A 24,212-nucleotide genomic window follows, 5' to 3' on the forward strand; every position below is an offset into this window, starting at 1 on the left:
TGCCATGTGGGAGTCCATGCACTTGTTCTGGTGCGGGTGTGTCAGCAGGTTCAAGCTGCAAATCAGGAGAACATGCTGTGCTCCTTTCAAGTTAGTCGAGATAAAGTGTGTAAACATATCACACGCTCGTTCAAGTGTTTCTATTTTGTTTGAAATAAAAACAAACTATGCTAAAAAAACTAGTCAACAATTTAAGTACACATTTTAAGCTATGCAGTCATACAATGTAAGAAAAAAAATCTATTTGTGGCTGAATTTGTTACTAAATATACATAAAATAATAAAAAAATCAACAGTGTGTGTAAATGTATGTAAACACTGAGATTTCGGACGGCCGTGAAGGCAGCAGCAGGTCCAGCTGCGTCCAGGTCGGAGTTGCGCCCATCCTCGCCCCGGGACACGCCGCTGCTGCAAGTTCACTTCACCCCAAATACCTGCACTATTAACGGTTTAAACATGTCCAAAGAGTCGTGGGCGCGAGCAGTTGACGTCCAAGAGGCGGGAGCTTCCTCCGTGAAGGTAATTTGAACAGGTGTCCCGTCCCGTCCTGGAGTTGTGTGTCCAGGGACGCACTAACTAACCAACTAACTAGCTGGATGAGTTAGCGCAAATGTTAGGGCTGATTTATGGTCCCGCGTTACACCAACGCAGAGTCTACGCCGCGTACGGTGCGCGTCGCCGCGTACCCTTCGGCGTAGGGACTGCGTCGTTTTAACGCGGAACCATAAATCATGCTGGCCCAGGGTTGCCGCCCGTCCATCTTTACGTAATTGAGAGTTAAAAGTTGCGTTCCGTATTGAACCAATACTGACATATATTATGCTCTTATTTATTGATGTCATAATATACAGCTGAAAATTTGAATATATTGCAAAACTTCATTCGTAGTAAATTCAACTAAAGGTGAAACAAATATATTATTTCCCACTACATTCAAAGTGAGATATTTCAAGCCTTTATTTGTTATAATGTTGATGATTATGACAGTTTTATGAAAACCCCAAATAAAAAATATCAAAAAATTTGAATATTTTATGAAATCAATAAACAATTCAATCATTTCATTTCATTTCAATTTTATTTATTCCGTATCATGGAAATGGTAGTTCACATACATGTACCATTCCATGATCGAAAAGGGGCAACAAGAAGAAAGCCTTATATTACAAGCCCCTTTCTCAAAAAAATAAATAAAATACACAATAACTCGCCAACAACAAAAGATATTTTACCCGTTAAATCCATATTTGTCTGATTATGTTGTCTTTATACAATTCCTTGAACTGGTAAATATTTTTACAATCCTTTAAATCAATTGTTAAGGAGTTCCATAATTTTACACCACATACTTAAATACACATTTGTTTTAAAGTAGTTTGTGCAAACGGATGTTTAAAATCAAATTTCCCATATGGTCCTTATTTTCTGAATTAAGCAATATTCTGCCTTTTGCCTTGAACATATCATGCACCAATCATCAAAATGATAAGAAATAAAGGTTTTATTATATCTTGCCTTGCATGTAATGAGACTATGTAATGTATTAGTTTCACCTTTTAAGTTGAATTATTGAAATAAATTAACTTTTACAGCATATTCTAATTTTCCGACCTTCACCTGTAGCTATATTTATATTTACCATAGGAGGATATTTCAGTTGCTAGTATGGTTGTCTGTCTGTACAGTCATGCACGTTCGATGCTATTAAAGCACTTTAGACTTTAAATCAAAGCATTTTATTTTTTCATATAAAATAAATGCATTTCTATGCATTTTAGAAGTTTTGGGGATGTCCCTTTTATGGGACATAAATCGCTGCTGAAATTGGGGCGTCCCTTATTTCTATCTCTGAAAGGTGGCAACCCTAATCTGGCCCATCATTGATTTGTGACAAATAACGCCATTAACTTTACTGTATCTGGACAGTTCGACTTCTCCAAGAAAATGGATCGGCCCCGTGGTGAACTAAACGCGACAGGAGATATAAATGGTAATTTATTTATCAGTTTTTCTGCTCTTGAATAATAAAAACATGTGGACTGACATGTCCGTTGATGAGGTTGTTTGCACCTTCAGGCAACGTGGTGGCGGCGGGGGAGAGGGGGGACCAGGGGGGGGACGAGCAGGTCAACGTGGCCCAGCAGTCGCTGCTCAACAAGCTGATCCGCCGCTCGCTGGTGAAGAACATGAACCAGGTGGAGGTGCTGCAGCGGGACCCCAAATCCCCCCTGTACTCCGTCAAGACCTTCGAGGAGCTCCGCCTGTCAGTCCTGGACACACGGGAGCATCTGTTTATTTATTTATTGAAGGTTTGTCCTTTTCTGAAATGTTATTTCTGTCAAACATCCTAGAAAACCTCAGCTCCTGGAAGGAGTGTACAGCATGGGCTTCAACAGACCCTCCCGCATCCAGGAGAATGCTTTACCCATGATGTTGGCACAGCCGTGAGTAGTTTCACTCTTATCATGTAAGGCCGGTCCGTGGACTTCGCGGCCATCCGTTTTTTGTTTTGAAATGACAAAATAAAAATAGAGAAATAATCCAAAATAATCCGTTTCCCATCTTTTGTTTTGATAATAAAAAACTGAAAACGGATCATTATCCATTATCCGTTATCCGTTATCCGATTTCATTGATGTGTTTGAAAATCGAAATTGGGAATTAAAACAGCGAGTGGAAAACTCTTTTCTCTATTTCCTATTCGTTTCCAAGGATACTGAAAACAAGGATTGGACAAATGGGGGGATTGCACATGCGCAGTAATAAATGAAGAAAGTTGTTTCTGGTTCTTTTGTTGATCAGATTGAAAATTAACAGTTTTAGATTTTTTTAATGTTGAAACAGAAAATAAATCAAATATGAAACCTGGGAGTGAAACATGAGTTTAATCTGTAATCTGTCTTCACTCCGTCATGAAACTGCAGTGATGTTGTGACAGTCCAGTCAGCTGCAGCATCAAAAAAAAAAAGCAGCGTCCAATCAATAACATAAATTGAACTCTAACATACTGCCCCCCCCCCCCGTTGGAAACGAATAGGAAATAGAGAAAAGAGTTTTCCACTCGCTGTTTTAATTCCCAATTTCGATTTTCAAACACATCAATGGATAAAAATCCGTTTTCCGCTTTTTATTATCAAAACAAAAGATGGGAAACGGATTATTTTGGATTATTTCTCTATTTTTATTTTGTCATTTCAAAACAAAAAACGGATGGCTGCGAAGTACACGGACCAATGCCACACGTTTTACCTAGTACTACTAAGGCCACATTTACACATAGCCGGGTATTTACAAAAACGGATATTTCCCCCTCTACGTTTTGAAAAATACCATCATTTACATGAACCTGCATAAATACTGTTAAGGTGCTATGAGCAGCCAAACCTACAGGGGGCAGTGTAACGAGAAGATAAAGTCATGCTAGCCAATCAGAATCCTGGAAAAAAACATCAACAAATGACACGAGTAACTTCCAGTTACTTCCAAGATGAACGAGAGTCTTTCGTTTGGAGTGACAGAGAAGTGGAGTGACTTTTAAGTGTGACGTTATAATATAAAACAGGTAAAATACAAGAAAATATGACGGTGGCCAAACGAATTGTAAACACGGGTCGCACACATGACGCTGCACTGCTAAAACTCAAAATCTCTCCAGGAATATTTGTCTAATTTCTAGTTACAATATCTCATTTTTAGTCAAAAAATCTCATTACACTTAAAACAAGAGTCCTCACCAGATAAATAATTTATTTGAGAATTTTCACCTGTTTCAAGTAAATTTTCACTTTTTTCCAGTGATGAGTCTTGTTTTAAGTGTAATGAAATTTTTTTTAATAAAAATTAAACATTTTAACCAGAAATAAGACAAATATTCTTAAGATTTTGAGTTTTTGCAGTGTGGTGATGTTTCTGTCTCATAATGTGACGTTCTGAAGCCTAAATGTCCGTTTCTCTCCGTTTACAAGCAAACGTGAAGACGGAGTTTTTGCAAATCTCTACTTTGGCCAAAGTTTTCAGAAATTATGGTTTTTGGTGACTTTGAGCTTCGTTTTCGTGTAAACGAATGGCCAAAACGCATGAAAACACCACCGGTTTTTGCTACGTGGGGCCTAAGAGATAAGATAAGGTTGTAGTGGCCACTCACTAGCAGGACACTGTGTAGTTTCAGTGGGTTAGAATTCACAAGAATCTAGCCGTTATTAAAGATGATGATGACTTTCCAGTTAGTGTTCTGTAGTCTTCCGGCAGTGGAAAGGAGTGGAAAGGAGAGACGGAAATAAACAACACAAGTTTTTCCTTCGTCCACAAAAAGCGTTCATCAGCTCTTTTGTTCCAAAACTCCTACATTGGTGACCTCGATTTTCTTTGGACGTTTCCAGAGTTAACTGGACAGACAGCAACATGGCAACAAATGCAGTTTCTCTCAAATTACCCAAGTTTTGGGAGCAGAATGCTAACGCTCCTTTATTTCTCCCTCAGTGGGGAAATTCACTCTGTGCAGCAGCAGTCCACTCAACACACACATGGAGGGAAAGGGTAAAAAAATATATGATTACAAATATAAACAGTATATACATTGGAATGAAAAATAAAAAGTAGTGCACTACGGGAAAGAAAGAAAAACAGTGCAAAAAGCAGGTAGAATGTGTATGAGGTAGCCAGATATTGCACATATATTGCACAGATATTGCAGACGCTTTTATCCAAAAGCGACTTACATCTGAGACACACACACCATGGAGCAATTAGGGTTAATGCCTTGCTCAGGGGCCCAAGGTGGTTCATTTTGGTTACCGTTCCGGGGCTTGAACCTCTGTAGCCACTAGACTACCAAACCTAGTTAATGTAACTGTCCAATAGGGCTGGATGATATGAGGGGAAATATCTAATGCAGTTTTGTTTTTTTTGGGGGGTTTTTTTACATACATTTTTGTATTTTTTGGAAATCACATTGTCATATAACTTCCAATTATCATGCTCAAATTCAGTATTCACTCTGCATAAGATTTCCAACATGTTTTGGGGCTTTACCACATCGGCCTTTTCAATTCAGCAACTCTTCAACTGAAAGTCTTCCATAACATGTTCAGTGACGGCCGTGATTGATTTGTGGTCACATGGTCATCTTACTTGATCACGGATCATAATTCATTTTGTTTTGTTATGTTCACAACCACTCAGAAATATGGGCAGGTTTATTGACTTAGTAGAAATGTCATCAGTAGGTTTGAATCTTTTAGATGTTGGTAATAGTTAATGGTGTTTCCTATTGTCGTGGCAACTGAATTTGCTAAATATTTTCACAGCATCATTCTGTATGGCACATCTCCCTTTATTCAATTCAGATTCCTCCACACAACGGAAATCCAACTTTTCTTAGTTTTAATCAGAGTTGAACAGTAATCCTTTTTCTAAAGATTGCAATTAAATGTTATTCTTACCTGACTTCCATATGTCTATATTTGGCTGCTTTTGATTGGTTTGCCTGACTACCACAACACTAACATTCAGTTTAGTTGAGCTATGGTTTTCCTTTCTTTGCACCACTTTCTACTGTACATTCCCCACATCATTTTCACCTTTTTCAATTGCTCGTTAGCAAGCAATTGCGGCAGCTGCTCAGATGGTAAAGCGGGTCATCCAGTAATTGAAGGTAGGGATGCAAATTATCGATTATTTCATTAATTGATAGTTGATAACCTTATCGATCGATCATCGATTAGTTGATAAGCTGCGTTTTTCCCCCATCTGATATACAAACATAATTTTTTTTGCTTATATAAAATACAAAGGACATTTTAATGTATTCCTTAATCAAATATTTATTTGATACAAAAGTAACAAAAAGACATTTTTGTACCACAAGGAATATAATATAAAGTGCACTTCAAGGCTATTAGTAGTAGCAGCAGCCATAATACTGTCATTTGTGTCAAGCAAATTTTAAGTTCTAGTTACGTTTTAAGTTAGAGTTTTGGCAGTGTTCAAAATAAAATTATGAGACCTGCTGTATTGGAGCACATTTTCTTTTAGTTAAAACTGTAGCGGGGACAGATGTTTAGAGAAACCTATGTATGTACCGGGTGAAGGCTGATTTATGGTTCCGCGTTACAACAACGCAGAGCCAAGAAGGTCCTGGGTTCGATTCCCGCCGGGGACGCTGTGGGCGCTGAAGTGCGTGTTAGTTCCCCCATGACTTCAGCACCCACACCCTGGGTGGGGTTGGCGAAAGGATCTTTCTCCTCGCCCCCAGTGAGGGCATCACTGTGTGTGAATGTGTACGAAGGATCCGGTGGTGGTTGTTAGGTGTGGATTGGCCTAACATTTCTGTCAATCTCCCCCAGTGGCTACTCATGTAGTTACCACCACCAACTCTGAATGAATAGAGGGTCTGCATTGATGCAGTGGAGAAGACGGGATAACAGCCGATTATGGGTTTAAATTAAAGGCAGTTGGACTTGACAGTGACCCGTACAGTTACCCCAAGAACCAGTGGTCCATGGACATTAATATTTGGTACAGTTACCAAGAACCAGTGGTTCCTGGACATTAATATTTGGTACAGTTACCAAGAACCAGTGGTCCATGGACATTAATATTTGGTACAGTTACCAAGAACCAGTGGTCCATGGACATTAATATTTGGTACAGTTACCAAGAACCAGTGGTCCATGGACATTAATATTTGGTACAGTTACCAAGAACCAGTGGTCCATGGACATTAATATTTGTCCACGAATCCAGTTTCCTGATATTTATATGTACTTAATTTCTACGCCGGGGAAATACACGAAGCAAAGCTTGAAGGCTTACAAAAGTCTTGACGCTTGGTCCTGCTTCAAAGCAGGATTTGTTGGCGAAATTACAGTGATGAAGAACTTTATGATTTGACCGTTTTAACGTTAGCTACCCAAAAATCCAACATTACCTGATACAAAATGGGAACCGCAAATCCACGTTTCGGTGCCTGGAATCCAGTTGTTTCTGTGATTTGCAGCGATCCATTTGTCTCTCTTAAGATTATTTTTCAGCAGTCTGTAAAACGATAACTCTGATTTTTTTGCTAAATCTATGAGTACAGTCGATCACACAACAGCTCTTTCCCATTTTAGATGTTTTCAAGTTGCTCAAACTGAAAGTTTACGCTGCCACTCAGTCTTTCTGCCACTCAGTGGGCGTAACCTGCTGTGAAGTCCCATCTGTGACGTCATGCTCATTCCCTCTATACATATTACTAGGCCTTATATATATATATATATTAATAAATGAAGATGGAACATGGCCAAAATGACATGTAAAGTCTTCAGATGCATAGTAAAAATGTAAACACTCTTTTTCTATACAAAATTTATAATGGATCGCCATTTACTGCACCAAGATTGATTTTCCTGTTGTGAAACATTTTTTAGAAGACTGTTTTGACAAACTTCCTAATTGACCATTTTGGCGCTGTCATGCTTACTTGTACTATTGAGATTTTTGAGGTATCAAAATATCTTTTTTTTTTTTTTTTTTTTTTTTTTTGAACGATATATGAGTAAATATATTAGTGTTTGTTATTTTCAAATATACTGCAACTGTTTTTGAGATGTTTCAGTTGGTGTGAGTGCTATGTGCCTCCTTGTGTAGTATCTGTGGGAGGTTGCACAAGGCCATATCTCAGGAAAAAACAAAAACATTTAAAACTAAAATGTCTTTTAGTTCTTCTACTGAACTCAAACGGCCTCCACAGTCACCAGATCTCAGTCCAATAGAGCAGTGGTTCCCAACCTTTTTTCCTTGTTTCCCCCCTACTTGTGTCTAAGACCAGCCAGGCCCCCCAGCCCGTACACTGGCACCAAAATAGTCTTTAATTGAAAAAAATAAACATTAATTATGTTTTTTGATACATTTCTCTTTGGTTTACTCTATATACATATGACTTTGTTTTTCTCCAATGTATAAAATACGCACAAAAGGACATAAAAGGACATAAAAATATTTCTGAAAAAAGTCTCTTTTAATATGAGACCAACATTTTTCCATTAACAACCTGTCGGAGTAGATTACATTTTGAGTAATGATACAATAATAAGGAATTAAATCATTTCCTGTGTTTGTTACCAGTGTATAAAAAAACACAAAAAATATTCAAGACATTCATAAATTATTCCTAACAATGTCTTATGAATGACTCATTCTCAAATATAATTTTTACAACTGCATAATTTCAAAGCAGACAAAGTTTCGCGCCCCCCCCAGGGGGGGCCCGGACCCCAGGTTGGGAGACACTGCAATAGAGCACCTTTGGGATGTGGTGGAACGGGAGATTCACATCATGCAGCAGACAAATCTGCAGCAACTGATGCTGTCATGTGAATAACACCGTGTCATAACTGCACGCGAGTGTCCGACTATTGCGTCGCACTGCGTGACATCGGACGCTCTCTGTCCTGAAACACTGAAACTGTTATGGGCCCCCACGTTATTTTGATTGACAGCTGAAACTCTTTTACTCACCGCACTACCCGCACGTGCGCTCCTAAAGTGGCAGCCCCTCGCGACGCGCTGATTGGCTGGAATCTGCAGCTCAGCGAGGTCAACGGACGAGACGAAGCGAGCACGACTCCCATTGGTCAGTCTCTCGCTAAGCAGAGACTGAATATCTCATTAAGGTAAATGAAAAAGACACAAGCTTTAGATAATAAGTTGTGAAACGTCCAGCTCTCTGTCCATCTCCCTCCAGCAGCTGCCACTTTATTGAGGTTTTTGTAGTGAAATGAGGAGGAATCATAGAGATAACTTCTCATTTCAACTAACTGGATCAGCCGTTCCTCATCATGACTGTTTCCTACAGCGCTTTCAACCGGCTTTCAACACGAGCAGCAGGAAGAAAATAGAAGCAGGGCGTCCGACAAATGTTCAGCTCAAAACAGCAGTTAGGACAGTCCAATAGAAAATAAAGCAATGGAATTGATTTTGTCGCTGACGCTCGCATCGCATGCAGTTATGACACGGTGTAAGGACCAAATTCTCTTAAGAATGTTTCCAGTACCTTGTTGAATCTATGACTATGTTTACATGCAGTCAAAATTTGAGTTATTGCTAATATTCCGGTTACTGAAACATTCAGAATATTCCGTTTACATGGTGATTAATCATTAGGATATCTGGATCAAACCAGCGACGCACGGAGAACATCATGACGCAATTACCGTCATTTCTGCTTCTTCTTCCTGTATCCAAATTCAAAACAAATGCTGCTTCGCGCAACTTCTTGTAAATCTTCTATCCCAGTACTTTCTACCGTCTACAAATGCAGAAATGTTCATATCCTTCATTACATTTATGAAGTGATTAGTCTCCTCCTGGTCTTGGTTTCTCCGTGTTTATAAGAACTTCCTGGACTCAAAAGACCAGGATTCCTTGTGAATAGAGCATGTGCAGAAAACAAATTCCTGTTCCGTTTGATGGGGATATTCCGTTTGGTGTTTACATGACCCAATATTCAGGTTTTAAAAGGAGTAACCCAGGGCTCATATTCGGGTTTTAAAAACCTGAATATTGGGTTATTCAAAGGGGTTATTGGTGTTTACATGGCAGTGCAAATTCGGGTTATTGTCAATATTGGGGTTTTAAAAGGGTTATTGATTATTGATGCATGGAAACACAGTCTATGTCGCAAAGGATTAAGGCAGTTCTGAAGGCAAAAGGGGGTCAACCCGGTACTAGCAAGGTGTACCTGATAAACGGGCCGATGAGTGTATAAAGACCAATCTGCAGGTCTGGTGTCTGTGTCCACGTTGCTGCTACGGGCAGAGCAGGATGAAGAGGATTTCCTAAATGTATAAGCTCATCTTACATACACAAGTTATATTTTATGTTGTAGCGTCTAGCCCTACTACTGAACTTTGAAAGTTAAAATATTTCAGGCAGTTGAGTTAAGAAATGTAGGCTGTGTGTTTTTAAAAGCGGATACCCCACAGTTGGACGGCTCCCCGGTGAAAAGCCCGGTGTGGAGTCCCAGCGTTCACATGATAGCGGTCTTTTGTTTGTGGAATTTAGCAGCTGCTTTACTGCTGCTGTTCTGTTGCACGCTGCATTGTCCATTTTTAGCAGTGGGTTCACTGAGCTGCTCTGTTTAAATTCTTTCTTGTTTTGTCTAAATAGTCCTCATTGGCTGAAAGTCTATCATTTCCCCCTTCAGTAGGTGCTGTATGTGATTTAAAAATGGCTAGGGTGATCTCTGCTTCATCTCTACCAGGGATACTCATTGGGAAGAGGTTAAAGAAAGACTTAAAATAAACCTCAGGTGAAACCAAGAAGTTTCTGAGTGAGATGAGATGAGAGGGAAGTCTACAGAGATCTCCAGTGTCATGCCAGTAGCTTGGCAACAACCGAGCTGACGTCACGTGCAGCATTGGCAGGTGGATTCTCTCAGAAGACAACATGGACATTAAGTCACATCCAGCAGTTCAACACGACAGCAACGTGTCCTTTCCTGCCGGTACCGTCCACAGTCCATGAAGACAAATACTGAAGATTGTGATCCACTGCCATGTCCTGGAGAAAAACATAAACCTTTTTTTTATTTAAATATTTTTATAAGGGGGTAAGGCACAGTAGAACAGGAATCAATTACCCATTTACATTGAGTATCATATAATTTCTGTATGGTGATCTCCAATATATATATAGATATAGATATTTGACACCATAACAATACTGTGCATCTCGATGGAATGAGAAAAAGATATACAGTCGACCTCCTAGGATGTTTTTCTTGACATTACACAATTCAACAAAAATGATATTAATAACGATAAATAACTGAAAATTATTTTAAGTAATAATTAAGTATTAAAGCTACACAGTATAAATTAAAAAATACATAAAAAAAATAGAGAAATCATGTTTCTGGGTCTCTGGAAAGCGTCTAGAGACAACTGTTGTTGTATTAGACGCTATACAAATAAAATTGAATAGATGAATAAAAAAGAAAAAAAAGAAAAAGTAAACAACTAAAAAGGAAGAAGAAAGAGAGAGGGGGGCAGAGACTGGAGAGTGTGGAAGAATATAAGAAAGGGAAGCCACTTATAACAACAACGTAAATCTTTATTTGTGATCCTCCTGTCCATGAGCTCCCACTGACCCCACACTCACCACGGTGATCAAGGGATGGGGAAAAAAAGTTAGTCTTCCTTCTAGATCATTTTTTGCCTCATTGACTTTTCCTCTATAACTCACCTGGAATTGGGGTATTCTTTAATGGCTGATAATATTCCTGTTTCACGCCGGATCTCCGGGGAACCAGCGTGACTGCGATTTAAAAACCCCATCAGGGATGTAACTGATCTCAACGAGGTGTCACTCTCCTACTAGCCAATCAGAAACAGGAAGGGGGCAGGTCTTGAAAAACTGATTCAGATCCAGCACTCGCTCCATTGGCACTTTTCCACTAGTACCTACTCTAGGGTTGCTACCCGTCCCTTGAAATACGGAATTGTTCCGTAATTGGGAATTAAGAGTTGCGTTCCGTATTGAACCAATACGGACATATATTATGCTCTCATTTACTTATGTCATAATATACAGGTGAAAGTCGGAACATTTTAATATATTGCAAAACTTCATTTGTAGTAAAATCAACTTACGGTGAAACAAATATATTATTTCCCACTACATGCACATTTTGGTGATTATGACTCAGTTTATGAAAATCTCAAATAAAAAAATCTCAAAAAATTAGAATATATTATGAAATCAATAAACAATTCAATCATCAAAATTATAACAAATAAAGGCTTAACATATCTTGCTTTGCCTGTAATGAGACTATGTAATGTATTAGTTTCACCTTTTAAGTTGAAATATTGAAATAAATTAACTTTTACACCATATTCTTCACCTGTAGGCTATATTCTACATCTGGGCTGATGTGGACATACGTAGCATAGGATGCAGTTGCTATATGGTTGTCTGTCTGTACAGTCATGTAAGTTCAATGCTATTAAAGCACTTCAGATTTTAAATCAAAGCGTTTTGTTTTTTCATATAAAATAAATACATTTCTATGCAGTTTAGAAGTTTTAGGGATGTCCCTTTTTTTGGCGCCTGCGCTGCTGAAATCGGGGTGTTCCTTATTTCTATTTCTGAAAGGTGGCAACCCTAACCTACTCAGCCCTCGTTTCTTTTCAATACCCAGATCAGAAGTAGGAGGTTGGAGAAGCTGCTGTGACGTATTTGATTGTGTGATCTAAAGGAAGAAGACAACACTAAAGATGTAGAACCTGGAGGAGATGATAGATGTGCTGCTGGGTCTGTGACTTGTGTTTGATGTCAAGTTAAAAAATGAGGGTGAGAGAAGTTTCAAGTGGCGATGCTTTTTTTTTTAGTTTGTCTCGGCGCTGCTGAAAAGTCAGCTGGAGCCGTGAGCAGGGCTGGGCGATATGAACCAAAAGTCACATCTGGATATTTTCTAGCTGAATGGCGATACTCGATATATATCGATATTTTTTCTGTGTCATAATTGGGGTTTCCCCCAAAGCATTATAGCATAGCATCTCTGTTAGCATCTCTGTTAGCTTCATTTTTTCTGAGGCAAACCCTTAAAAAAACAGTCAGTTTTAATACAAAGCCTCGTGCCAAATGTCACACAGGTTCCTTTATTAACAGAGGTCTGCACAATATCATAATGTATAAAACAAATGAAATAAAAATAAACTGCCTGCATATATAGAATAAAATAAAATAAAACAAATATCCCTTTCCTGCATGACAATTAAATTCAAATACACTGTGCAATTAATACAATGTAGACAGTAACAGGCAGACTTTTCCACTGAGGTTGACAGTTGTGCAAATAACAAAAGATTTGTGCAAATCTCAAATAAAACATTCAAGTCAATTTGTCACAAAATAAGCTATATCAAAATCATTAAAAAAAATAAATAAAAATTTAAATCGATATAAACGATATTGTCTCGTACCATATCGCGTTTGAAAATATCGATATCGATATATCGATATATATTAAAATCTCGATATATCGCCCAGCCCTAGGCTGAGTAGGTACTAGTGCAGGAGTTGGCAACCCGCGGCTCTAGAGCCGCCCTAGTGGCTCCCTGGAGCCTTTTTCAAAAAATGCTTCTTTTTTTTTCCTTTTTTTATTTTTCCTTTTTTTTCTTCCTTTTTTTTCTTTTTTTGTCTTTTTCTATTTTTCTTCTTTTCTCTTTTCCTCTTTCTTTTTTTCTCTTTCTTTCTTTTTCGACATTTCGACTTTTTTCTCAAAATTTCGACTTTTTTCTCGACATTTTGCCTTTCGCCATTTGCCTTCATTCTAAGGCTTATACAAGACTTTTCATTTTTTGCGGCTCCAGACATATTTATTTTTTGTGTTTTTTATCCAATATGGCTCTTTCAACATTTTGGGTTGCCGACCCCTGTACTAGTGGAAAAGCACCACATATGTGGTGGAATGTGTTCCCCGTACTCACTACACGCACCGTAAATCCCAGCAAGGACTTGAAGTTTCTGAAGTCGGGGGAAGACATCAGTGGCCCTGGGCTCGGATAGAAGAGCTGGGTAGCCATCGGAAACCCTTTGGGAGTTGGTGACAAAAGCTCTGGCAACCAGAGCTTGTGATTTTGCACTCTGTGCAGGAGCAGGCTGATGTCTGGAACTAGTTGGAAACAGTGCTGTGATGGTCTGACTCAGATCCCGGTCATAAAGCAGATGTTCCTGCCGGGGACAGCAGCCACGGCAGACATCCCACCCTCACTCACCAGTTATGGGCTTTAATTCACAGCTCCTTCATTGCTGGGCGGGATCTGTCATTTACCATCACTCATCCATCACTCATCCACTTATCAGTTAATGTAAGAAATTAGTGGAGGATAGAATGTCCCTCACACACCTCTCCAAAGCCAGGCAGCGTGCAAGCTATCTTACTTTCTATGTAGTTCTCATTGTCTATTTTTTTTGTATTTCAGTACTTTTTCCAGCACTTTAATTATAAGATGTTATTATTGATAATTGAATTGGGTGGTAGTTTTCTGAAGTAAATTATGGTATTTTTTTGTGTGTTAGTTAGTTTACATTTGTTATTTTTATGTTCTATTTTCATGTCTTATAATTTGCTTAACTTTTAGTTGTTTTAGAGACATGTTAGGATTACAGTATTACCACACTTCATAGTTGCACTGTAATGGTTCTAAAACTGTATTTGAAGTAAATGCTGCATATTTAGGGCCCGAGCACTGACAGTGCGACGGCCCTGTTGTATCTGTAGGAGATGTTCTCGTTTTTCTTCTGACGAAATGAGGGTCTTTCTTCCCCCTAAACGTGCCCCAAAAGTCACCAAATTCTGCACCAAGCCAGGCCTGGTGAAAAATGTGATATTTAATGGTTTGCATTAATGGGCGTGGCCTAATGGCTCAACAGCGCCCCCTAGAAAACTTTGTGCCTCAAGCCCCACAATACGGTTTAACGTACATGCACGAAAATCGATACACACCTGTATCATGTCGCAACTTAAAGAAAGGTCTCTTGGTGCCATGGCCGAAACCCAACAGGAAGTCGGCCATTTTGAATTAATCATGTAATTTTGGCGCAATTTATGCCATTCCTTCGGCCGTTTCTTCCCCCGAACCGTAACGTGCACCCAGGTGTGTTATACATCAAAATGTGAGTCTCCATCCTGCAACGATGCGCATTACTTTTCTCAGTCAAAAGCGTTACCATGGCGACGATAGACGCCAAAAAGCGCACCCCCCCTTCATCTGATTTGTCCATATCTGATAGTTCCTACTTTCTGCCATAACTTTTGAATGGTTTGATACAGAGAGTCGTGGGTGGTGTCATCTGACTCGGTTTTGAGTCCTTGAACATAATTGCTGCAAATTAGCCCCGCCCCTTCTTCTGATTGGTCCATATTTGATAATTCCTACTTTCTTCCATAACTTTTGAATGGTTTGATATAGAGAGTTGTGGGTGGTTTCATCCGCTAAATGTCCAGTTCTGAAGAATCTACATCAAGTCATACAAGCTTCCACTGCAGCCTGAACGTGCACAAGGGTGGAGGACCGTTCATCGCTGCTTGCAGATTTAATTTGTACTTTTGTTTTAAAAACAAACCAATCCATGTTCTTTAGTAAATGGTTAGGCTACTATTCAAATCTTAGTTTAGTTTGAGGTACTATTGCCCCCTACTGGCCTTTCTTGGTATTGTTGTAGTATGCTGTAAGAGCAGTAGCAGGTAAGGAACTAGGGGGGGGATTACTGCACAAACATCCTACTGTAATATAGGCTCACATGGGGTTTGTTCATCTCAGGTCTGAATCCATTTATTTCCACAAAAGTCACCAGAACCTTTTCATTTAAGGGGCTAACTTTTTTTTTGGTTTGTTTCTCCTGAGGAAGCTCACCCTTGATGAGGTGGTATAGATGACCTGGGTTATACACAAAAGGCTGTTCATATATCCGAGCCTAGAAGATAATCTGCCTATGGGTGAAGAGTTATTATATAAATATATATGTGGTATGTTGTGTGTTTAAATGAGTAGGACTTTGGAAAGATATGTCAACCCCCTCTCGTGTAAACAACTTTCCTTTTGCCATGGCTACTCATCAAAAAGGTGCTAATTACCAGCAGAAATTAGTCAAGCAGAAATAACCCAAACCAGGGCTTTACACAAAAAAAAAACAACAAAAAAACTTAACAGAAAAACAAAACACTATCCCACAAAGGTGCAAATAAAGCTGCCGTGTGGCCCGGGCCCTGCAACAGCTGCCACCGGCACTGGAGCAGGAACATTTGACTAATCATCAAACAGGAAAATGACAGATTGTTTCGTCTCTGACATGCATTACTCTTACCTGTGTAACATGTTTGTCTTTTTTACACACTTTCCCACAAAAAGGTGCTTTCAACACTCCAAATAAAATGCATCTTAAGCCTGAATTATGGTTCTGTGTCAAACCAACGCAGAGCACACGTCGTCCTGAATGGTTTATCCGACTTTTTCCGGTCACAGTGAATCAAAGAGATAAGGACAACTATTGTGCAAAAAAACAAAAAAATCACACATACACGAAGAAAAGAGCACTGAAAGTTCACGACTGCTTCAAACCGGAAACCGGAAATGCGTTGCTTCCAAGCGAACCAATCACAGCCCTCTCGGTCTGCATTTGGTCTGTGTCGCCTTGAAGAGTAGTTACAATTTTTGGGAGGTGAAGTCAGTGACGGCGTCAGTCACTAGATAAACTGACTAGTGTCATTATAGTCTCTGATTTACATCAGAATATAAAGAATATATTTATAAAATAATGAACCCTGAATTACCAAAATAACCTTAACAAAAATAAATCTCCTCTTACACTTATGAGGTGAGCATGAATCAATCTTTTTATGATGTAAAATTGTATGTATTTATTTACTTTTATTTATTTATTTAATTTTAGTTGTTTTAATTTCTGGAAAAGAAAAAAGTCAAATCATACAGAGAAACTATTCAGTTTGTGGGTAAATATTTGTACTTGTATGAAACTGAAGATCATAATGCAAACCTGACATTTACTTTTAGTTCAGTTTGTGGAAAATGTTTGGCCTGGCTTTCTCTTTAAAACTTAAACAGTTATAAAGCATTACAAACTGGAACAATAGGGCAAATGCACAACATTGTTTTGTATTGTGTGTCTTTCAAATAAAAGACATTTTTTTCCAGTCATATGTTCCTCATTCAAGGTTGTTAAAAAAATACTGCTATAATATCGTATCGTTATCGTGACCTCAATATCGTGTATCGTACCGTATCGTGAGATTAGTGTATCGTTACTCCCCTAATGCATGTACAACTTTGCTGGATCTCTTGACTCTTCGTTGTGTCGTTTTGCTTCCAGACCTCAGAATCTGATCGCCCAGTCCCAGTCTGGCACAGGGAAAACTGCTGCTTTCTCTCTGGCGATGCTCAGCCACGTAAACCCCGCCAACAAGTTCACTCAGGTAAGTGGAATATCTGCAGATCATCCTTAAACCATACTGTAAATGTGTTTTCATGAATCAAGACTCAATGCACCGTGTTTCTTCCAGTGCCTTTGTATTGCCCCGACATATGAGCTGGCGCTGCAGATCGGTCAGGTGATCGAGCAGATGGGGAAGTTCTGTCCGGATGTGAAGTTGGCCTACGCCATTCGCGGGCACCAAAGTAAGAGCAGGCAATTACTTCTTTTTATATATATATATATATATATATATATATATATATATATATATATATATATATATATATATATATATATATATATATGTTTTTATTGGCAGATTGTTTCCACAATACAGAGCAAAACAGATGAACATACTTTTTTTTTTTTTTTTTACCTCTCCCCATCCCTCCCCCCACGGTTATCATCATTAATTTTACTTTGGGAATAGCAAAAAATAAATAATAATAAAATTTTAAAAAAATAGTAAATAAATAAAAATAAAAAGATACTAATATGGTGACATAACAAAAAAGTAGTAGTAGTGCAATGAATGTAAACTTAAAGGAGCATGAGACAGGATTGAGGCAGGATTTATGAATAAAATTTGTATATACGTTTTAAGTTTTCTAGTAATAATGTCAGATGAAGCGTTCCAAACCAAAAAGAATGAGCCCTCTAGTGTATCTCTCCGTTGCCTTGAACAGGCTGTGTGCTGCAAAATGTGCTGCAATTGTGGGGCCGAATTTCCCGCGCTGTCCTGCAGATGTGACGTCACATGATGCTGCATGCACGTTCTCCCCGTTCTCCCGTGCCGGCTTCACTGTTGGCTGCAGTACCCCCGACGGCCGTCGTGGTGAAGGGGGGCGCTAGAGAGTCTCATTTCTTAAAAGGAGCCTCATGCTCCTTTTTAAATAAGAAAATAAAATGAGAACGAAACCGAAATGGGTTATCTAGAGATTAATAATTATTTTTTAGATCAATAATTAGCAATTCCAGTAGTAGTCACACGTTATACTACTAAACACTTGAGCAGGCAATTACTTCTGACGGAAAATGTCATTTTTAGTTATCAGAGAGCCAGTTGCCATGATTGCTGTGTGATTGTGTTCAGTCCCACGCGGCATGATGCTGGACCAGCACATCGTGATCGGAACCCCAGGGACGGTCCTTTACTGGTGCATCAAGTACAAGATCATCGATCCTAAGAAGATAACCATGTTTGTGCTGGATGAGGCTGACGTGATGATCGCCACGCAGGGCCACCGGGACCAAAGCATCCGGATCCACAGGTTTGTTTGTCTCGGAGAAACCTAAAGATCATAATGATGTATACCACTGCCGTCTTGCCTGATGTTAATTGTCTTTCCGCCGATGCAGACAGCTGAATAAAGACTGTCAGATGCTGCTTTTCTCTGCAACCTTTGAGGACTCGGTGTGGAAGTTTGCAGAGCAGGTAGTTCCCGACCCAAATATCATCAGACTGAAGCGCGAAGAGGAGACACTGGACACGATCAAGCAGTTCTACGTGTTCTGCAAAGCAAAGGAGGACAAGTTCGTGGCACTCTGTAATCTGTACGGGTGTCTCACCATCGCACAAGCCATGGTTTTCTGCCATGTAAGTTGACTTGTTTTTTTTTTAACCTGCGGCCTGTACAAAAATTGTGATTTAGAAATGACTTTTTTCTCCCATCACCTGTCAGATAAAGCAGTTTGTAGCATTTTTGCCATACGTAGTACAGTTTGGTACTACAGTATGCTGCAGTTGATGAGATCCTAATGCATATGTGTTGCAGTTCTCTATCCAACCAGTGCATTTGTGACACTGAAGTCCGCTGGTTTATCAGTTCCACTGGTCTAAAGCTTTGACCAGAGGTGGGTAGAGGAGCCAAAAATTGTACTCAAGTAAAAGTACTGTTACATCAGAATAATATGACTCAAGTAGAAGTACAAAGTAGTCATCCAAATAATTACTTGAGTAAAAGTAAAAAAGTACTTGGTGAAAAAACCACTCAAGTACTGAGTAACTGTTGAGTAACGTCTGATTTATTTTTTTAACACAACCATTCAAACAGACAAAAGTACAAAATAATCATCTTCAGGCAAATTAAATCAATAAAATAAATTAAAATGAATAAAAAATAGCTTAAATTAAAATAATCTTAAAGTAAATTCAAGTACTTTAATAAATAATAAAATAATAACAGAATAAAAAAAATAATTAAGCACAAGTAGCACAAAATTTCAAGCCTTTGTACTTTTCTTTTTTAACCAGGCAGAACTAGAACAAACATGAACTCATAGAAACTGTGTGTGTGTTTGAGTCTGTGTAAATGTGACAAAACATGCAAAAACAAACATTTTTCCCAAAGAATCACCCAGTGATGTCATGAGATTGACGCGTACGTGGATAAAAGGGATAAAAGAAAAGTAACAGCTCAACGTAGCCTAATGTAGCGGAGTAAGAGGAACAGTTTCTTCTTCACAAATCTACTCAAGTAAAAGTAAAAAGTATAGTGATTCAAAACTCAAGTAAATGTAATGGAGTAAATGTAACTCGTTACTACCACCTCTGGCTTTGACTGAGGTAATACGAAAAAGAAGTACCATATTTTGCAGACCATTAGGCGCACCGGGTTATAAGAAGCTTGATAAAACATGTATAAAGCGACACACAAATCCACCAATAAAAATGAAGTTAGTGTGAGGTTGGAACCACGTTGTATTCCAACATTTGATTGTAACTGGATTATGATTTACATTTGAAAACTGGGTTTACTCTATAAACCTAACTTTGGCTCGACGTCTAATTATAATAAGGTAACATTGACTAGATGTTGGATGATAGACGCTTGCAGCGCCACACAATTAGTTATCAGATGTAACCTGGATCCAACCAAGGACCGACTTTAATACCCGACCGTCAGTCAAGCTGAGCAGCTTCGTCACTACTAAAGTCACACTAAAACATTTTGACAGATTTTTGAGCTCAGTGTAACATAAAGTTTATTCCAGGTCAGTAAGCACAACAAAATTCATGCATAAGGTACATGTGATTATAGGGCACACTGCTGATGTTTTAGAAATAAGTGCACCTCATAGTGCAGAAAATACGGTACAAGTATCGGTTATGCTGCTACAAGAAAGAAAAACAAACAGAAAGCTGTGATCATCAGGGTCCAATTATATTTTCAGCAATAGCACCTCACATTTGAATATTAAATATTCAACTAAAAACCTAATGTGATAATATTCCATTTTTCCTCATTGCTTACATTGCATCATACTTATAAAATTGAGCTTTGCAAGAAAATATGGGCTATGAACCTTGAAGGGCTACTGGTCTTTAAATTGTGATTAGATTTTTTTGTTTTTTTTAAATCGTAATTTATACTATAACTTTTCAGCATTTCTGTGATGGAAATTGTGTGCAGCTATGTCTAACAACTGTAGTAAGGCCTTGGAAGGGCTTGTTTTCACACCCTTTTTATACAATTGCAATTCTAAGAAAAACACAAGGAAGAAAAGAGAAAAGAAAAGAGAATCTCACTTCCTCAGATTCTGTCATTTTTAACACCCAGCGTATGAGCAAAAAGCGGTTTAATTATTAGTTCTCCAACTGGCCAGCTAGTTTCAGATTTGGTGCATTATTTCTACATGCAATTATGGAAAAGCTTATAATTAGGGCCCGAGCACTGACAGTGCGAAGGCAGTGTAGGGTTTTTTTTTCCTTGTTTTCTTTCTTTTTATTTTTCTGATGAAAGGAGGGCCTTTTTTCCCCCTAAACTTGCCCCAAAAGTCACCAAATTTTGCACCAAGCCAGGCCTGGTGAAAAATGTGATATTTAATGGTTTGCATTAATGGGCGTGGCCTAATGGCTCAACAGCGCCCCCTAGAAAACTTTGTACCTCAAGCCCCACAATACGGTTTGACGTACATGCACGAAAAACACTACACACCTGTATCATGTTGCAACTTAAAGAAAAGTCTCTTGGCGCCATGGCCCAAACCCAACAGGAAGTCGGCCATTTTGAATTAATCGTGTAATTTTGGCGCAATTTATGCCATTCCTTCGGCCGTTTCTTCGTCCGAACCGTAACGTGCACCCAGGTGTGTTATACATCAAAATGTACGTCTCCATCCTGCGACGACGCTTTACTTTTCTCAGTCAAAAGCGTTACGGTGGTGACGCTAGACGCCAAAAAGCGCACACACCCCTTCATCTGTAGGTCCATATTTGATAGTTCCTACTTTCTGCCATAACTTTTGAATGGTTTGATATAGAGAGTCGTGGGTGGTTTCATCCACTAAATGTCCAGGTCTGAAGAATCTACATCAAGTCATACAAGCTTCCACTGCAGCCTGAACGTGCACAAGGGTGGAGGGCTGTTCATCGCTGCTTGCAGCTTTAATTGTTTTTTTGTTATCGTAAGAGCAGTTTAACAGATGGATTGAGGGACAAATTTTGTGAACGGTCTTGCAGTGTGTGGACACCCTTTTGTTTTTTTTTTAATCCAGACTCGCAAGATTGCTTCCTGGCTCTCCTCCCACCTGATTGCAGAAGGCCACCAGGTGGCGCTGCTGAGTGGAGAGATGACGGTGGAGCAGAGAGCAGCCGTGATCGACCGCTTCAGGGAGGGCAAAGAGAAAGTGCTGGTGACCACCAACGTCTGCTCCAGAGGTCGGAGACCAGCCTTTTATTATTCCATGAGGTCAGTGTGAACAGGTCAGCATCTATCTGCTCTTGTGTTGATCACAGGTATTGACGTGGAGCAGGTTTCCCTCGTGGTCAACTTTGACCTCCCCGTGGACACGCGAGGGGAGGCCGATAACGAGACGTACCTGCACCGGATCGGCCGCACCGGTCGCTTTGGCAGACGAGGATTTGCCGTCAACATGATTGACAGCGTACACGGCATGGAGATTATCAAGCAAATTCAGCAGCATTTTGGTATTTCATCCTTTTTTTTGTATGAATTTGATCATATAAAAAATGAATGCAGGTCAGATTCTAACTTTTTTGTTTCTTCCATCCAGAAAGGGACATCGTAAAACTTGACACGAGCAATCTGGAGGAAATGGAGAAGATGTTGAGCTGAATTCTTTGCTGTTTGCACTACTTGATGCAGTTGGGCATGTTGCCGTTCATGGGACTTTGAGTTCCTTTGATAGTTTGTTTGCTTTTTCTTGTTTTAAAGATGCATGAACAGTTTGGTTTGCAGTGTTCATTTTCCGGCAACTATTTGTGCCAAATCTTCTCAGATTTCATTTGTGTTGAATATTGACAAGTTACTTTTTGTGTTCAGAGCCCATATTGAACACTCGGTGTTGCACTTTGTTTTGAGTGTTTAATTTCATTCAATGCATGAATCCATTCATTAACGTGTGAATGATGTCCAGAAATGTTTAAATGAAAATAAAAAAATGCTATTTATCTTTCTTTTCTTTTTTTTTTTTTTATCAATTTGTCTTGTGATAAGCACCAAACATGACCAGTATGCCTTTTTTAAGTATCCTGTCATGAGTGCAGGATTCCTACGGGTCCTTGAAATCCTTGAAAGTGCCTGAATTTCAATGTTGTGTTTTCAAGGCCGGAAAAGTGCTTGAAATTATAACTGTGTCTTTCACAAAATTGGGATCAGACTGTATAGTTTAGTTATTACAAGGAAAAATAAAATCAGTAAGATGAAACATAACTAGAAGTTTACAGCGTGATACAATGTACATAATTGTGATAAACATAATTGTGTACATAATTGTGATAAATAATGAGTATATATATTCCTGTAGATATTTTACCCCAGAGATAAGGTGCTTGAATATTTTGAAAATGACCCTTGAAAGTGCTTGAAAAGTGCTTGAATTTGACCTTGAAAAATGTGTAGGAACCCTGAATTTGTCTTGTGATAAGCACCAAACATGACCACTATGCCTTTTTTAAGTATCCTGTCATGAGTGATCAAAGTTAAGTCATACATATTAATATTAATATTCAATAACCCAATAACCCCCAATATTCAATAAACTAATCCAGAGTTCAACAAATCATTTAATGTCTCTACTGTTCTACGTGCTCCTCGTGAGAGATGCACAGGACAGATTTGTTCAGGATGCCACACTGTTCCAGAGTCATGTCCAGGTTGGTGAAGGTCCTGCGTGGGACGTCCATGGTCTCGATGCAAACCTGTCCAAAGCCAGAACTGTAACCAGACCCGGCCTCGGCCAGGACCTTCACCGCCAGCAGGGTGTCTGCAGGACCAAAGTGCTCATGGAACCTCCGACCACACGGCGTTCTTATGGCGAGCAGCAAGCTGCTGCAGGAGTTGGCTTGTGCAGGTTGGGGGGGGCCGGGGGGGCCGGCTCCAGGCCCCCTGCCCTCTGCACCGCTGCAGCTCTGCGTGGCAGCATCATCAGACAGCTGGAGCCCATCGAGACTGGACGTATCTTTGTTCAGGATCCTACTTTCCTCCTCGGGCTGTTTCTTCCTGATGGGCGGGAGGACTGGGTACTTGTTGAAGGAGAGTGGCGGAGCAGCAGGGCTATGGAGGGAGATTTGTTCCTTAATTATTCAATCAAAAAAAAGATAGCTTCAATCAAAAAATATATTTTCAATAAAAAAATGTTTTCACTTCAATCAAAAAAAATTATTTCAATCAAAATATTTGAGATAAAAAAAAATGCATTTGAACAATGAATTCATTGATTGGAAAATATTTTCTTTGGTAGAAGTTAAGTTTTTTGTTTGAAGCAACTTTTTTGATTGAAGTAGTGTTTTGTGTTTGGGCCATATTATGGGTAGGACAATTGTGTCTTTATCATTTAATCAAAAAATAAGTTACTTCAAAAAGAAATATTTTCAATAAAAATAAATCACTTCAATAAAGAAAAAACTTTTTTTGGGATTGAAAATATCTTTTTCGATTTGAAGTGATTTTTTTTTTTTTGATTGAAGTGTAAAGTTTTGAAGTGGCCCAAACACAAAACAACACTACTTCAAACAAAAAAACTTTTGAGTCTCAAATATTTTTTTGCATTCAAACACTTTTTTTATTGAAAATATATTTTTTGATTGAAGCAATCTTTTCTCTTTTTGATTGAAGAAACAAACGTACCTCCAGGAGCAGGTGGAGCGCCGGGCCGGCACCATGCGGAGCTGCGACCGGGAGGGGACGCCTCCTGCCCGGCTGCTGCCAGCGGAGCAGCCCGCCGGCCTCCGCCCGCTCCCCGGATCTCTGATGAACAGGCTGCTCGCT

The 24,212-nt window shown here is 39.2% G+C and overlaps 1 protein-coding gene across 1 annotated transcript; it reads left to right on the plus strand.

Moving 5' to 3' along the window:
* The first annotated feature begins 374 nt into the window (after positions 1–374).
* Positions 375–22,393, plus strand: ddx19a (DEAD-box helicase 19a). The gene is made up of 11 exons (XM_061734697.1): positions 375–519; positions 1,927–1,990; positions 2,077–2,263; positions 2,352–2,444; positions 16,879–16,981; positions 17,069–17,183; positions 18,074–18,251; positions 18,340–18,577; positions 21,478–21,640; positions 21,719–21,910; positions 21,997–22,393. Exons 1-11 carry the CDS (start codon positions 457–459, stop codon positions 22,056–22,058), a joined length of 1,458 nt encoding a protein of 485 aa, XP_061590681.1. The 5' UTR covers positions 375–456; the 3' UTR covers positions 22,059–22,393.
* Positions 22,394–24,212: the final 1,819 nt, after the last annotated feature.

This window comes from Cololabis saira, chromosome 12 (genome assembly GCF_033807715.1).
Source record: "Cololabis saira isolate AMF1-May2022 chromosome 12, fColSai1.1, whole genome shotgun sequence".
Lineage (NCBI taxonomy): Eukaryota > Metazoa > Chordata > Actinopteri > Beloniformes > Belonidae > Cololabis > Cololabis saira.

Excerpts from the sequence above, each read along its gene's own strand:
- ddx19a (XM_061734697.1), top strand. The coding sequence starts at position 457 with ATGTCCAAAGAGTCGTGGGCGCGAGCAGTTGACGTCCAAGAGGCGGGA. Across the intron at positions 2,264-2,351 it reads ACCTTCGAGGAGCTCCGCCT|AAAACCTCAGCTCCTGGAAG; the intron begins GTCAGTCCTGGA and ends CAAACATCCTAG. Across the intron at positions 18,252-18,339 it reads CAAAGCATCCGGATCCACAG|ACAGCTGAATAAAGACTGTC; the intron begins GTTTGTTTGTCT and ends CCGCCGATGCAG.